Below are 16,889 nucleotides of genomic sequence, written 5' to 3'. Positions count from 1 at the left end.
GAGTTAGAATATATACTTTATAAATAATTCCACCACTTCCTAGGCATCAGCGTTAAACACCTCCCCCTTATCGATTTTCACTAACCTTTCCCAATAATTTTCCTGTCATGTCTACTGAGGTTCCTTCAATTTCACGGAATTATTGTTGAATAATTGCGTCTATTTTATAGTATACTAAGATATTTGTATACCCGTTACTTACCCGTTACTTTTCGTTGAAAAGTATGTAACAGGTAGAAGGAAGCGTTTCCGACCATTTAAAGTATATATATTTTTGATCAATATCAATAGTCGAGTCAATCTGGCCATGTCCGTCTGTCCGTCCGTCTGTCTGTCCGTCCGTATGAACGCTGAGATCTCAGGAACTACAAAAGCTAGAAAGTTGAGATGAAGCATACAGACTCCAGAACACTGGAGTACAAACCGCCAAAAACAGTCAGTGTTGAAGACTCTCCCTCTCACTCCCACTACCTGAGTAATGGGTATCAGATAGTCGGGAAACTCGACTATAGCGTTCTCTCTTGTTAACTTTCAACTACTCTCAAAGTAAAATAATTTAGCACTGTCATTCGTGTTGATTTCGGTAACATATACCTAAGTATATTTACCAACTACTTAAGTTAATGTCGCAAACGTTTTTTCTGTAGTATTAAAGAACACGTTACCGTCTTCAATAACATTTAAATAGAGATATCGCAGTTCCAACAAATCTTGATTCATTTGATGAATGTGGGCGCAGCGATTCAGGCTTTGTCGTTGCGGAATCCCATAAAAGATTAGCCACAAAAATGTTGGAGTCGCTGCTGTGGCTTCCTTTAATTATGCGAACAGGGATTTTTTCGTTTCACTTCTTTTGTATGGCTTGTGGCCCACGAAACGCTGAAGTTGATGGGAGTTCGTTTAAGGAATGCCATTTGGCCTGAATGCAATAAAACAATTTAATTAAATTTTATGTGATCCCAGAGAGAGCAAATGAAAGCGAATAAAGCACAATAAACTTGTGGCAGATGGCACATATTCTGGGAACAAAAGCCGCCTGTGGATTTAACCTATCTCTATGAGGCAATTATGAGCTTAATGGTGTGTCTAAGTCGAGGTCTTCTTCCTTATCCCGTTCACTCATTCTTCCCATGTCTTTTCAATTTGCCACAAACTGTCACACATCATCGGGAGAGGAAAGCCCCTTTCCGTCTGATCTCATCAATGGGTCATTTAAAAACGTTGGCTTTAAGCAACTGTTTGCCGAATATTTCACCCCAACCTTGGTCCTGTATGTTTCTAATTTATGCATGTGTTAAAAAAGCTTAGTCAGTGCATAAATCGTTGGCAAAATTTGGCCTGGGTCAGGCTCTTCCGCATCTCACAAGTCCCAGCCACTTTGGCTAGGCCAGCCATCCGGAGCTCTTCCTGTTTTGGGCTCATTGACCACTATTTTGTTTGTGTTTATGTTCTGTCCTAGAAATTTCCTTTGTTTGCTGATTGAAATTGACTTTCCAGGGGCGCCAGTTGGGGTAACGAAGGAAGCAGCCGCAGTAAATTGAAGTATGATATATCTTCTTGCTGTGTCATTGAAAAGGTCAACCCATGGCTGATGTGCCGGATTTGAGATGATTCAACTGATTTGCTTGCCTGTTATAATCTAGAGCAAGAATTTATTCATATCACTTATATTTAAATAAAAGGGAACGCTATAGTCGAGCTCCCCGACTATCTGATACCCCTTAGCTAGTGGAAGTGCGAAGGAATTTACAAGACTAACAAAAATGTCAAAAAACATTTTTAAAAGCTGTGGGCGTGGCCGTTTTGTGTTTATGTTTTTTGCGGTCTATGGGCGTTAGAATGGTCGTGGTTTTTGTAGCAAATCGATAGATATTAACAAGAATAATAGAAATTTGAAAATTTATCAAAAGATTACTCTAAGAGCAAGAGCATTAGCAAGGGAATTTAAATTTCAATGTGTTTTGCCATATATTAGTGTCCTTGCATTTGGTAATTGACACGCACTCCTTCCAGAATCAATCACAAGGATACGTGTGCTTTAAATGAGACTTATTTTATTCAAATCTTAGTCTCTAGTCTTCATTTAGCTGTTAATCCAAGCTCACCTTACCAATGCCCAACCATGATTATGGGAAAATAACAAGTATACGGCAGGTGTGCCTGGAATGGCTGCTAGAAGTGGCTACTACTCCGTAAGCCGTTTTTGCAAGGGAATTGTGAATATCAAGAATACTCGGTGTTTGTTCATAAACAAAGCCAATTAACAGCGGTTACAACCACCTATTGCAGCTCAAGTTGTCCAAAGGGAGAGGCTTTACTACCATATCCCGGCAACTAATCTCTGCATGGCTCCTTCCATATTAATTGCGCAGAGTTTGACAAGCACGTATAAACACAGGATGGTGAGTTCGGATAGAAAGTGAAGGGAAATAAAAAAGTTCAAGTTGACTTGTCCTGATTTCTTCGGTTTGTTTTCTTCATCGCGTTTCTAGTATTTATTTGTTTAACTAATTTCTTGAATTTTTTGGCGGAGTCAAGAAAAAATCATTTTCATTGAATTTAATTGCATCACTTTACGCTTGGTCATTTATCCATTTATATAATATTAAAAAGAAAGACAGCGAACGGGAAAACATAATATTGTTTTGGCATATCGATAACAAGAGAGAACGCTATAGTCAAGCTTCCTTGCTATCAGCTAGTGGAAGTGCGATCAAGAAATATTCACAATTTTCTGCATATTGATAAAAATAGGAATACAACAAATTTTCAAAATTGTGGGAGTGGAAGTTTTGGCAAAAAGTTTTTATACCCGTTACTCGTAGAGTAAAAGGGTATACTAGATTCGTTGAAAAGCATGTAACAGGCAGAAGGAAGCGTCTCCGACCATATAAAGTATATATATTCTTGATCAGGACCAATAGCCGAGTCGATATGACCATGTCCGTCTGTCCGTCTGTCTGTCCGTCTGTCCGTCCGTATGAACGCTGTGATCTCAGGAACTACAAAAGCTAGAAAGTTCAGATTAAGCATACAGACTCCAGAAACATAGACGCAGCGCAAGTTTGTCGATTCATGTTGCCACGCCCACTCTAACGCCCACAAACCGCCAAAAACTGCCACGCCCACACTTTTGAAAAGTGTTTTGAAATTTTTTCATTTTTGTATTGGTCTTGTAAATTTCTGTCAATTTGCCAAAAAACTTTTGCCACGCCCACTCTAACGCCCACAAACCACCCGAAGCTGCCACGCCCACACTTTTAAAAAATGTTTAGATATTTTTTCATTTTTGTATTAGTCTTGTAAATTTCTATCGATTTGCCAAAAAACTTTCTGCCACGCCCACTATAACGCCTAAAAACCGCCAAAAACTGTGTTTAAGACTCTCCTCCCTTCCACTAGCTGAGTAACGGGTATCAGATAGTCGGGGAACTCGACTATAGCGTTCTCTCTTGTTTTTTGTATCAAATCGATAGAAATGTACAAGACTAATAAAAATATAAGAAAAGATCACCACATTTTTAAAAAGTTCGGGCATGTCTATGTCTATGTCTCTGAGTGCTTACCCTCAATCTTCTAGCTTTTATAGTTCCTGAAATCTCGCCGTTCATTCGGACGGACAGACAGACGGACGAACAGACGGACGGCCAGACGGACATGGCCAGATCGACTCGGCTATTGATCCTGATCAAGAATATAAATACTCTATATGGTCGGAAACGCTTCCTTCTGCTGTTACATATTTTCAACGAATCTAGTATACCCTTTTACTCTACGAGTAACGGGTATAAAAAGGAAAGCAAAATGCACATTAATTGTTTGTTTGAGTCTAATATAGCCTATTATTCTACCAGTGGCGGGTAGGTTGATCTTGTTAAATAAGTTGACGGCATGAAATACCTTGAGGTACCATGAAATGTCAGGCGTCTAACAGATTTAGCTCCAGCGAATTATACAGCAAGCAGTTAATGCATGTGCCGTGATCGTGAAAACAGCTCTTAGACCATCTTACATTGCTGCACTATGAAGATCACCCTGGTTCACTTTTGCATCGTTACGCTTGTGCTCCTGATGTGCTGCTTCACTGTGGAAGCAACAATGGCGAGGACAAAGAAGTGTAAGCCCCCTCTTAAGTATGCCCCGAAGCTCAAAAAATGCATTAAAGTCAAGCCGAAGAAGAAGACAACTCTTGCTGCTGGATCTACAACTGGCACGCCTGCTGCAACAACTGCAGCTGCTGCCTAAAAAATCGTCCTTTAATCGTCCAGCATGAATTAATAAACGCGACTTTTACTTTAAGTTTTGGTACAAGGGGTTTCCCATTTGAAAGCTAGATTTCTATTGCTGTTCCTTTAACATAAAATTGAAAAAGCTCGTCGATTTGGGCATCAAAGGATTCGGGTGAATGGTGCATAGGAATCGCAATAGGAGCCCACTCATATTAGCTGCACTGGCTCTCACAACATGTGTGGTACGCAAGTAAATAGAAATTCCACTGCGATTTGGCTCCCTTGGGTTCCTCGCATGCACTTAAAGGGTGGATTAGGGAATTTGAATTGATTGAATTTAAATTGCAGGGCAAGTAAAAGGCTGCTGCCAATCCCGGATGTGATAACCAGACCGTTCCTGTTCAGCAGAATTCCGAGCTTAAATCTCCTTTCCGGATTGGTGGCCTGGCCTGTTGACTAAAAGTATTTTATTTGACTGCTTTGAATGGCGTTTAGGTCTTAGAAATGTTTGTGGGTTTCTGGCTTTAAAAAACCTCATGTTGGGCTTGTTTATTTCTCCAATAAAAGTGTGAATGCAAATAACAATTTTTACAATTGTAAAAAAATAATAAATAAAAAAATAATAAATAAAAATACTAAAAAAAATTACAAATTAAGGTAATTCAAAGCAATCGCAGATCCTTAAATAAAATAGTTACTGTGGCAGATAAGCGAGAACAGTTAATTTAAAAACTCAAATAGAGTTAAACGGGTATTTTAAGGTCGTGTCTTTAGAATTTTGTTTGTTACGGCACTAATTGTATTATACTTTACTAATTAGTTTTGCATATTTGGATTGGACAGGAGGTAAAAACAGAGAGAACCTATTCGAAGCCAAAATTCAAGAACAACAAGTATGAAAACAAAACATGATTAAAAATCGCTCGTTTTAAAAACTGTTAAGGTTTTTATAGAATATGTGACCTACGATTTAAGCTTAGGTTTTATTGTTTCAGTCCATACCTCCTGGCAATATCTATCACACTCTTTCAATTAAAATTTTTACTATTCTTGGCCAAGCTTTGACTTCTCTTGCTTTATTTTATTCCCTCAAAATTACACTTAAATTAAATTCCCCAAAATGATTTCCATAGACCCTCACAATGAGGAGGCGTATTCCATCGTGGTTTTCGGAGCCTCAGGGGTGTTGGCCAAAAAGAAGGTGTTCCCAGCGCTTTGGGCTCTCTACCGTGAAAATCGACTGCCCCCAGGCTTTAAAATATTCACCTTCACCCGGACACCGCTGCAGACGAAGACGTATCGGCTGCAGGTTCTTCCTTATATGGAGTTGGACAAGCATCGAGACCCCAAGAAGTACAACCTCTTCTGGAAGATGGTGCAATGCGTGCAGGGCGAGTACGACAAGCCGGAGCACTACGCGGTGCTCACGGAGGCGATGGTCCACCAGGAGACGAAGCACAATCAGGTGCGCGCGAATCGGATCTTCTACCTGGCGCTGCCCCCTATCGTTTTCGATCAGGTGAGCCTCAATGTCAGCCGTAAGTGTAGCTCGTCCACGGGCTGGAACCGGATCATAGTGGAAAAGCCCTTCGCGCGGGACGACGTCTCATACAAGGTCTTTCAGACCTCGCTGTGCAACTGCTTCCGGGAGTCGCAGATTTACCTGATGGATCATCTCCTCAGCCGGCAGGTGATGCAGAACTTCTTTGCTCTGCGCTACTCGAACCACTTGTGGGGCGAGACCCTGAACAACCGCCATGTGGCGGCGGTGATGATATCTGTAAAGTGTGAGCTCCCGGTGGCGGTGAGTCGGGCAGACTACTTCAACCAGTTTGGCATTATTCGGGACCTGATTACCAACCACATGATCCAGACGCTGGCCATGCTGGCTATGGATCAGCCCTACGCCAACACTGCTGACGACCTGCGGGTCGAACGGCTGAAGGTTCTTCGCCAGGTGCTAACTCCCAACATAGGCGACGTGGTTTTGGCTCAATACCGCAACAACCGGCGGGAGTCTGAGCCTGCGAAGTGCGGATACACGGAACACACCTACATTCCGAAGGACTCCTTTACGCCTACCTTCGCTCTGGTGGTGCTGCAAATTAGCAACCGCCGTTGGTCCGGGGTGCCCTTCATCCTACGGGCGGGAAAGGCCCTTAACGACACCAAGTCGGAGGTGCGTATTCAGTACAAGCCGGTAGACTGCGACGCCTTCCACAGCGACGGTGCGGACATTCGAAACGAGCTGGTCCTGCGATCCTTTCCCACAGAAGAGGTCTTTATGCGCATGCGCCTCAAGCGGCATGGCGAGAATATCTGTCTTCGGGAGAGCGAGATCAACCTACGAGTTGATGATCGGGGACCGAAAGAACTCCAAGGACTTCCAGGCTACCTGCTCAACGTGTTCCATGGCGACCAGACGCTCTTCATGCGTTCCGACGAGCAGTGCGAGATCTGGCGGATATTCTCCCCGGTCCTCGCCACCATCGATTCGGATCGTCCTCGCCCGCTGCACTACGACTTTGGATCACGGGGTCCTTTGCTGGCCTATCGCAAAGCCGAGCGAGCGGGCTTCGTCTTCTTCGCTTCAGACGAGTGGCATCAGAGCGAAGAGACATTAGAGTACACGGTCAAGAGGAGCAAGCAGCTAATCGGACCCCACACCGCTCTCAAGCCGGTTAGGGAACCTCGGACCAAAAGGCTGAGCTCGACTCCTAAGGCGGAGGGATAATTAAAGTAGCAACGAAAGCTTTTAAATTAAACAAGTGTGGCGTGCTGTGTTGCACCAGCTACCACTTCACCTTGGCTGCCCAGTTTAAACCTTCACAGCTTTCTGTTCCATTCGGTTCTATTCCATTCCGTACTGCCATTGTTGCCCATGTTGCTGGTGAGGATTTCGCCAAGAGGGGCAGGAACAGCATTTATGCCTTGGCCATTGTCCTTTGCTGGAATGACTGAGAACCACTAGAGGCTATGGGAACTACGTAATTATCTAAAGAATATATTATATATGTAGTTATTTGTACACACAAAATTTTTTTGTAAATTTATTAAAACAGGTATTTAAAAGTAATCAATTTAATTTTTTGTATGGTGCTGTCGCAACTGAATTAACCACTTAAAAGGAAAAATTAAATCGATTTAAAGCAGACTGGCCATACTGTAAAAAGTGAAAATAAAAGAGCTAAGAATGTACTGGTAAGCCCAAAACGTCAATACACCAAACTTATTGTACATTAGACATCCTTGCTTATTCAGAGGAGTTCGTCTAGGACAGTTGGTCAGTTGTTTTTCAACTGGCAAGTTCTCGGTTTCGGAAAGTTTACAATAACTATATAGCAGTTGATGAAAAACGTACACACATATGTACATACATGCATACCAAACTACGGTGGAAGGGAGTTTGCAATAGGATGGAAAGTTACTCTGATTTCTTAAGCGAAACTTTGGCTAAGAAACTTTGAACTGCTCAATCACCAGTCTATGACTTTTTGTTTGCCCCGTAATCTTTTGTGGGTTTACTTTTTGCTCATGATTGTGATGATTCGGTGCTGATTCAGCAAATGTCGAATGTAAATCGGTGGCAAAAATGCGATGGCATCATATTCAATTTGGGGAACAGAGTCTAATAGGCTAATGCACTAAGTGGGTAAATTGCATTGCTATCTTTGGCGTACGTTTGCTCAACAGATTTCCTTGCCACGCCACCTATATCCCGATGACTTTTTTTTTGAGACTACTTCTCAGTATAGAATTTTCATCGTCCTTGTTGATTTTCCAGGGCCTTTGTGGGGAACCCACGCATATGCTTTGTGTTTTTTTCCTTTCTATCAGCTTGTCCTCCACGTTTTTTCCAGCTCCGTTCCCCTTGACAGCCAAAAAGTCAAATAAAAAGATTTTTCTCCCCCAAAAAGATTCCGTCGCTACGCCTTGGCTATGAGAATCATTAAAAACAATATTGTCGCTTTCAATTGGGATTGCCTTCCGAGTTTATTTACTTTGTTTACCATCCTCATGCTGACGGCGCCCCTTTCACATGGGACTTCGGCCGTTCTGGTTGGTTGCTTGTGGTTGCCTACTTAATTTCCTGTTAGCTGAGGCAGGACGGGCGTCGTAAACCGATTAAATTATTTGGTGCTTATTTCAAAGAAGTAAGCAGGTTACCGAATTAACGCAGGTGCATCCTACTACGGATTAGATGTGCTCAGATCATCGTTGCGTAACCCAAGCCGCAAAACGAAAGGCGTACCTAATCGACCCTGGACACTAAAATTCAGGGCGAGACCAATCTTGGTGAGTCTCTGGCATGGAATGGCTCCCTATTCTCGTTCTCCCCATACACACATATGACTGGCATCCTTCTACCTCCGCTTTGGGGCTTCGGATTCAACCGTTTCACTTTTTAATACCCCACAAACAGGGGACCCAAACAAACACACCTGCGGGGGAACAGGGCATGCCGGACGATAAAAAACGAGTCCTGGCTGAACACCTAGTGGCAAAAAGGATTTCGTGTTTGGAAACCGTAAAGTGAAATTAAAATGGCTCGGCAGTGCTGAGCTGACCAAAGTCCACGTTTGGATGGGCGATTTCTAGAGTGTGGGCCATGGACGTAGTTGAGGTGGTAAAGCAAATGGCCAGCGCGCTTACAAAACACGGGCAATCAAAAAATTGTAGTTAGTTGGCCATCGACTCATCCTTCGACACGATTCATCCACATCCTTTCCACTCGTGGGTGTTCCGTATGTTTGTGGCGCTATCTTTACGGCTTTGCAACTGGTCCTCCAAAGAACTGATGGTCCGATGGTCCGATGGTCCTGTTCCTGTTCCTGACCAAGTTACAGCCACCTACAACGAGCGATTACAACCCGTGACACTCCACACAAGTTGTGGGCCAACATTTTGCGGTCTGGCTTGGAAGTGAAGGAAAGGAAAGTACAGAAAAAGAAAGGAAAGATTCCCTGGTCAACATTTCAAATTGCTTAATTTAAAAGTGACTGGCAAAAAGGGAGCAAACTGGCGGGATATATGTAGAGTTGGGCAGTGGAGCGCAGGGATGTTTGGATCTCGGGCGTGTGAAAAAATAGTTAGTTAAATGTTGACTAGCTCGGTAAAAGAAACTTGTGGCTTCGGAGGTGTTTCTGGTTATGCTACTGGTTTCGGTCTGGAACAAGCTCGCAATCAAAGCAAACGAATTGGGCAGATTTTCAACGCCTGTCTCGCCGAGGGATGTGTGATGAAAGCACAGAAATATGTTAGTGCAACATGAAATGGATGCGGATCTAAAGTCGGGATGAGTTCCGATTTGTTTCGAATCGGACTGGAAGGGTGTGAAACAGTGTGATTAGTGTAGAGGGATCGTTGATGTAAAGCATAAGTGAAATACGAGCCATAATAACAGCATGAAAAGTAATTTGAAGAGAAAGCAATCTCATGTTCATGAAGAGTTTGCAATTAGGTTTCAGTTGTGGAAGTTTGTGGAAGTTGAAATATCGCAATATCTTTCGGTCTTTGCATTTTGCAATCATTAATACTAAATGCGTAGTCCATATTTCTGTGACCCAATCAATATTTGGCCAATCCGATTTTTGAAAATAATTTTCAATGTACATATGTAATTAATCTGCGCTGGCAAGCATCTACTATTTGCTTTCCAGCTAAAACTACCAGGACTACATCTCTCAATTCACTTAACGTACATATATGCTTCAACAAAAATATTGTGATGTGCGTCTGAAAACGAGATGCAAGAGGGTTTCATAGATAAAAAGATATTGCAATTAATTGGTTGTTTGTCCTGGCCACTTTCATTGGCAGTTACTATCCTGGAACATGTATGGTGGCAATAGCCATCTCAGAAGCATTAGCTCAATGAGTTTAGCCGCTCTTTTAGATCCCGACGTCCCAAATCCGTGGGGCACCTAAAAATGCGGTTTATAGTCAATGTGCACTCGGCTGTATATCGAAATCTCGGCTCCTCTCTCCACGTTCATCAAAATCTTCCAAATTGTTCTACAAGGAACTGCGGATGACGTAGAGGCACACAGACAGAAAAAATCCGTATACATATCTATCGTTTCCACAGTCTCCACAGAAATATAATTTGTTCTTCGTTTAAACATAAGGTGCACTACTGAAATATATTTATAGTTTGTCACAGAAAGAAAGATGACGAAATATGAATTCATGCTCCAATTGTCCAGGTATTCTTTGTAAATCGCATATTCCCATATATTTCCAGTGCATCACACAATGGTGGCATCCACGTCTGCAGCTTCTGATGTTGCAGTGGTCATGGTTGGTGAGCGTGTCTGTGAACGTCGTTCGCTGCACTTGTGCTGGTGCTAAAACGTGTCATTTGATGCGTAGGATGTCGTAATAAGAGGTAGGTGTTTGACTTTTCTCCCGTTCTCAGCTCCTTTTTTATGTGCTCTGTGAGTCAGCTGCTTTTAACCGACAACCTCCTCCTAAAAGTCCTGGAATACTTCGTCTTCAATGCATACATATGCAAATTGTCTGCGCTTTACGACCGGCTTCTCATTCATGAATATTAAAATTCGAAATGTTTTTCGGGATGCTTTGATAATTTAATAATCCAAATCCATCTTGCACGGACTCGGAAACGTTTATACCCAGAGCCTAGATAATGTTGTATGTTTAACAATGTAAGAATTAAGGTCGCTCAGTTGCGAACCTATTTACTATTTGCATAACTTTTCAATTTCTAAACTAATTCAAATTAAAAAACTTTTAGGTAAGGAAAGTCAGAACAGACGATTTTTTTGTGGTATCAGTTTGGCTTTGTTTGTTTAGCTCAACAGAATGTAAATGACAATCTTAACCAAAACCAGTAAACCATTTTGTGTCGCTTTCTTCTCATGTTTCTTTCATTCATGCCCTTGCACTTTATGACGTATTTATTTTGCAGATTGGGGTCATCTGTTCCGTTCTAAATCTAAATCTAAGCTCTTCCTCCATCGAAACTGGTTAGGACTTATTAGAAATGACGCCCGACGAATCTCGTTTGTGTCTAGTCATCTCCATTTGAGTTCCGCCCCTCCCTCGTTTATGTGGGGTTTAGCCCTATTTGATGTCTGTTTTGCTCAAATATATATTATGCGACAATTTGCCGTTTATGCCCGGGTCGTAAATACGGTTTTATGCTGAAGAAATTTATTTGTTATGCGCTTTTGGTTTTCCAAAACAAGCTATGAAGTGCTTTTTCCCGATCCCCCACAGCTGCTGCTCCTATTTTTTATTGACTGGGTTGAGTTATTGCCGATGCTTGAGGTAATTCACACTAAATTTTACGTCAGCTCTAATGCCCGGACCGACGGCGTATTATAATTTCAAAATGGTTTTCTCACCACAGCTTGCTGAGCATTTTCATAATGGCAATTTCGATGTGCAAATCTGAAAGATGCGAGCGGCGTGGTTGCGGTTCGCCCGACTTTAGTTACGCCTGCAATATAAATTTCAAATGCAAACCCAGACACTCCGCTGCTGAACCTGTCCAGAAACCGAGTCCCATTTGTCACGGTTATGTGCTCCTTTGTCGCTCGCATACGTTGCGGTTATGCACATCCACCCTCCTCGCTCTCCGCCCAACATCTTGACTCCTTGTGCGACAATCGTCTGCATCGGCTGCATTACGCTAATAACCTGATCCGTGTGAGTTATGGCGCGCTAACTGCAAAATTTCGTTTTGCTGGGGGGCCAAACTGGCGGAGGTGGCGGGTTTAACAGAGTTTTTGATGAAAGCGGCCAGATGAAAGGCGCGGAAGGCAGAGCTAAACTCATAATTGACTCCATGAATTCCTTGGAAAAGGCCCAAAAAGTGAGATTTCATGAATATTAAACATCTTACGATAACAAAAATGGAGTCAATTTGGGGGAGTATTTTCTTTTATCTTAACACCAGCATTAGTTCAATTCGATCTGACCACGTCTAGGTGAGCGCTGTAATATCGGGAACTATTAAATAAAAGATTGCAGATTTGTTAATATCTCACTCGCACTCCGACTGGTTGAGTATCTGGTATCTGATAGTCGAGGAACTTTACTATACCGTTCTCCAATGCTTTATTATTCGTTACAGATACTTTATGGTATTTTGAGCACTTGACTAAGAACTTCATTACTGTGACAAGAGCCACCATATATTGTTCACATATTAAATGCATTTAAACTCTAAGCGGTCTTATTTAATACACTGAATTGCCAAACTTCTGCACGTATAACATTTTCATAGGGATTTACCGGACTTGGAACTTTTTGAGCAGTTCGACACACCATACTGCGTCTGCATTTGTCAGGCTTTCGGGGCTTCGCTGTCAGTGGAATAACTTTGATCAGGTGACTCCGGGGGCAAACCATCCCCCTTGCCACTTCCGTTAGTTGACAGGGCTCAACGGCAACTGTTTGGCTCACTTCCGGTTGGCTTGGGGCGGAAGTTGACCAAACGCCCAAAGGTCGCCAGTGTGTCAGTGTGTGCATCTGTGAGTGTGTGCGTGTGAAAGGAAGTTCCGTGGTATATCCTGGGCCAAGGGTCATCATTGTCATGCTACGCTCCGGCTTGCGAACCCACTTTCCTCCACAGAATATTTTCGTTTGACAGTTTGTGGGCATATCAATGACCTCTGTCCTCTTGGCCAAATCTGAACTCATAAAGGGGCCGTCATAATAGAGTATACATATATGTATATAATATATCATATAGAAAGTGTGTATGTATAGGTTCTTGTCAAATTGCCAGCCTTTTTAAGGATTTTCGCCGAAGCGAGGCTCCATAAAAGTTGATGATGACCACATCAATTTGGTTTCCCTTTTCGCCACTCCACTTAATTAGTTGTGGGTGGTTTTGTTGTGCATTTTTGCGTTGCTGTGGGCCAAAGCTAAAATTGAGCACAGTTCGCATGCCGGGAAATACTTGGGTAACTCTGAGCTGAAAACCCGGATAAAATGTTGATCATGCTCTGCATAATAATGTTGTAATGGCACAGTAATTTTTGTAGCTTAATAGGGATATTATATTTAAATTATCGGAAGTTCCGTAAAAAGGCTCACCATCTTGACTTTACGCCTAATTATACCTGCTACTAAGCGTTTTTGCCCATATAAAGTATATATGTATATTCTTGATCAGGATCAATAGCTCAGTCGATATGGCCATGTCCGTCCGTATAAGCGTCGATATCTCAGGAACTATAAAAGCTAGAGAATTGAGATTCAGCATGGAGACTCCAGAGACATAGACTCATCCCAAGTTTGTTGACCCATGTTGCCACGCCCACAAACCGCCAAATACTGCCACGCCCGCCCTTTTGAAATATGTTTTGATATTTTGTTTATTATATTTAGTTTAGTAAATCTCTATTGACTATATTTCTGCCACGCCCACGAACCGTTAAACGTTTTGCCACGCCCACTTTAACGCCCACCAACCGCCTAAAGCTGTCAGTGCTAAAATCTCTCCTTCGCACTTCCACTAGCGGAGTAACGGGTATCAGATAGTCGGGAAACTCGACTATAGCGCTCTCTCTTGTTTTAATTAAACTTAAACTTAATGGATGAAAGGAATTTTTAATAAAGCTTTAACTAAATTTAGCTGAAAACTATGGAAAACTAAAACTCAATGTACGCATAATGTTTTGAGATTTATATGATTGTTGAGATTAAATAAGTTTGCATAAATCACAACTTGATGCGTCATATACATAGATCCGTACATATTAACATGTCCAAGTCGTAAATTCTCGGTACAAAAAAAAATATATATATATAAAAAGGCTCAGCATGTTTGTCTATGGCCTCAGGCAAAAAGCCGAAAGAAAAAAGCACCGAGGACCAGACGGTCTGGACCCGAAATCCCAAAGACACTGTATGTCTGGCTCTGTTGGTCCTGGCGCCATGTGATTTCGACAGGGTCTGGGCGGGAAATTATTTCACATTTGAAACGGTTTAGGGCTTGGAAAGCGGTTCGCGACTTAACCTGCCAATTTGGTTTATTGTTGGCCGAGAAAGGCTTTCCGGATCTGCGGATCTGCGGCTGATGCTTTTCCTTCGCCTAAGTGCAGATACCCCAAGCAACAACAAAAGCGCCTTAGGCACCGCATCCTTGCTCCTCTTTTTTCTGTTTCCTTTGAGGGCGGCTAATTCGACTGCAGGTGCGGTCGCCATTTAATTGCATTTGCGCTGAAGGAGCTGCTGCATTCGGAATTCCTTTTATGCATTATTATTTAACTAACAAGTAGCTAGAAAACTTTTAATACTTGGGCCAACTTTTGTCTTTAAATTGTTTGCAGCGCGCAGCGCAAAGGACAAAGCTGCCGTTGACAGCCAGAGGGCTGGGAGCAGGGAGTATGGCGCAGGGCTGTGGATGAAGGGTACCAAGTAGAGGATGCAAAAAGTATGTTTAAATTAAATAAGATAAAATCTCATAAAACGAAAATAGTTCCCTTGCGTGCGGTGGCTGCCTCTTGGCCTGCAAAAATGCTTGAATCAAAAATTTATCTCATTAAATCCGTGTCTCGTCTCTGGTAGCTTTACTCGGCACTCTCGACTGTTTTAACACTCGTTTAGTATGGGAAAATATTTTCTTGACTCAGTTTAATCCGCAGACTGCGTCAAACCATTGTGGCTTGGAAAATATGCAGACATATGACTTTTCTGTCGTATTCGAATGAATTATTCTGGCATGTGTCTCGAGATTATCTGTGGATTTCTTAGTTTACTCTTGACATGAGGCAAGTTCTACTTTCTAGTTTCGCTGCCGAACCCTAACCTTGCTTAATTCTTCACTTGTGCGGGCCCAAAGAGTTCCATCGCCGCTTGGCTGCGTTTCAATTAATGCAATATTTGCCTGCGAACCGCATCACCAGCTACAGAAACAATCGCTAACGTTTTTCCCGCATTTAAATAGGTAGCAAACAGTAAATTGGCCAACATTCATTTGCGCTCATTTATTTGCCGCCAGAGAGATTCGCTGCAAGGATAAGGCCCCAAACAAATTTGTGCCTCTGTCGCTGGCAGCAGCAGCTGGCTGGAAATGTTCGACGCTAAATGGAAAAGTGCAGGATATGCGACAATTTGCATTTCTATGCAAACTATTTTAGCTCAATTATGACCACCCCCCACCCTCATCAGCTTCATTTCCCCCGAAGGTGAGCCTTCTCCTGTTGGGAACGTTGTTTTTATCCGAGGTGAGTGCGTGAGCTCAGGGATAAATCACACATATTTGTTTGTAGAAATAGTTGATAAGTTTTGGAGCAACTGCTGGCAAATAAGAGTTGAAATCAATGAAAACGTTGATAAATAAAATAAGAGAAAAAGTGAAAGATATACTCGTAATAGAGTTATTCGACTATCATATACTCGGTTTTTGGGCGTTAGAGTGCGCGTGGCAAAAAGATTTTTGGAAAATCGAGAAAAAAAATTACAAGACTAACAAAAATATGAAAAAATATCAAACAATTTTTAAAAAGTGTGTTTCTGCAAATATATCTATATATATGTGTTTTACTAGAATAATAAAAAAATTAAGAAATATCAAATCATTTCTCAAAAGGGTGGGCGTGGCTGTTTTGGGCGGTTTGTGGGCGTTAGAGTGGACGTAGCAACAAACTTGCTTACTTACCAAGGAGTCTGCCTGGGTATACAAATTTGAAACAGTTTTCAAAAGTGTGGGCGTGTCGGTTTTAAGCGGTCTAAGTCTCTGTAATCTGCATGCTTAATTTTTTTAGCTTTAATAATTCGTGAGACAGGCGGACATGGCCTCTTACCCACTTTTCAACGAATCTAGTATTATATTTTACTTTAAAAGTAACGAGTACTTATATGCTATAATTCAGTAAATTACAAATATTTTTCGATGTTCTTTGCGGAAACCTCTTCTGCTTCCAAAAACGAGACTGAATACAGGGAATTCAATAAAGTGTGGTGATCGCAAATGGGATCAGGACATTTCCAGGCCCCGCACGAGCTCTGCTCACGGCTTCACCTCCGCTTTCCAACAGGAAGCGTTAGGCAGGCATGCGAGAAACTCATTTTGTTTTGGCATATAAAGCACGCGCGGCTGCTCAGTCAAGGGAAGTCGCGGTTAGGGACAAGTCAGAGCTTTGCGCATAGGCTGGCACATAACTTTGCATACTTTGAGCGGGACAGACGTTTGTGTGTGCCTGTTCCTCAGCGCAATCTACATGTTTATAGAGAATTTATGCATTACTCGCACCTGCCACGCTCCCACTCACGTGGGCATGGGTTATATATAGGGCAGCCGTGCGCAGCTTTAGGGCCATCAGACATGTACATTAACATAATAACCATCAAGAGCCCGAATCTGAGGCTGGCTCAAATCCAGGCTCAAGCCCGAGGCTGGAAATGCGCTTACGGTCTGGCGGCTTGATGCTGCAAATAAAGCAGTGTATATATTCTGGCTGCGAAATTTGTCCAGCAAATGGCGGTTATCGTTGTATGAATTTAATCTTCAAGTACTTGATATATATCTATCATATATTATCTATCATAATCTTATATCTCATATTTTCATTTATTTCCTATTTCCAATGGTTGGCTTAAGGTTGGGGCGCGCCATCCGAAAGTCTGCATATGGTAGATAGACAGTGTTTCTTTTGCTAGCAAGGATTCCAGTTGGGCCCC

The 16,889-nt window shown here is 42.2% G+C and overlaps 2 protein-coding genes across 2 annotated transcripts; both read left to right on the top strand.

The window, feature by feature from the left end:
- Positions 1 to 3,967: 3,967 nt before the first annotated feature.
- LOC120448766 lies at positions 3,968 to 4,299 on the top strand. The gene has a single exon (XM_039630951.2). It carries the CDS (start codon positions 4,024 to 4,026, stop codon positions 4,243 to 4,245), a length of 222 nt encoding a protein of 73 aa, XP_039486885.1. The 5' UTR covers positions 3,968 to 4,023; the 3' UTR covers positions 4,246 to 4,299.
- Positions 4,300 to 5,246: 947 nt separating this feature from the next.
- Positions 5,247 to 7,305, top strand: LOC120449833 (glucose-6-phosphate 1-dehydrogenase). The gene has a single exon (XM_039632483.2). It carries the CDS (start codon positions 5,350 to 5,352, stop codon positions 6,961 to 6,963), a length of 1,614 nt encoding a protein of 537 aa, XP_039488417.1. The 5' UTR covers positions 5,247 to 5,349; the 3' UTR covers positions 6,964 to 7,305.
- The last annotated feature ends 9,584 nt before the right edge of the window (positions 7,306 to 16,889 follow it).

This window comes from Drosophila santomea, chromosome 3L, assembly GCF_016746245.2.
Source record: "Drosophila santomea strain STO CAGO 1482 chromosome 3L, Prin_Dsan_1.1, whole genome shotgun sequence".
Lineage (NCBI taxonomy): Eukaryota > Metazoa > Arthropoda > Insecta > Diptera > Drosophilidae > Drosophila > Drosophila santomea.
The sequence above is the reverse complement of the archived record's forward strand: the minus strand, read 5'-3'. Positions and strand labels throughout refer to the sequence as shown.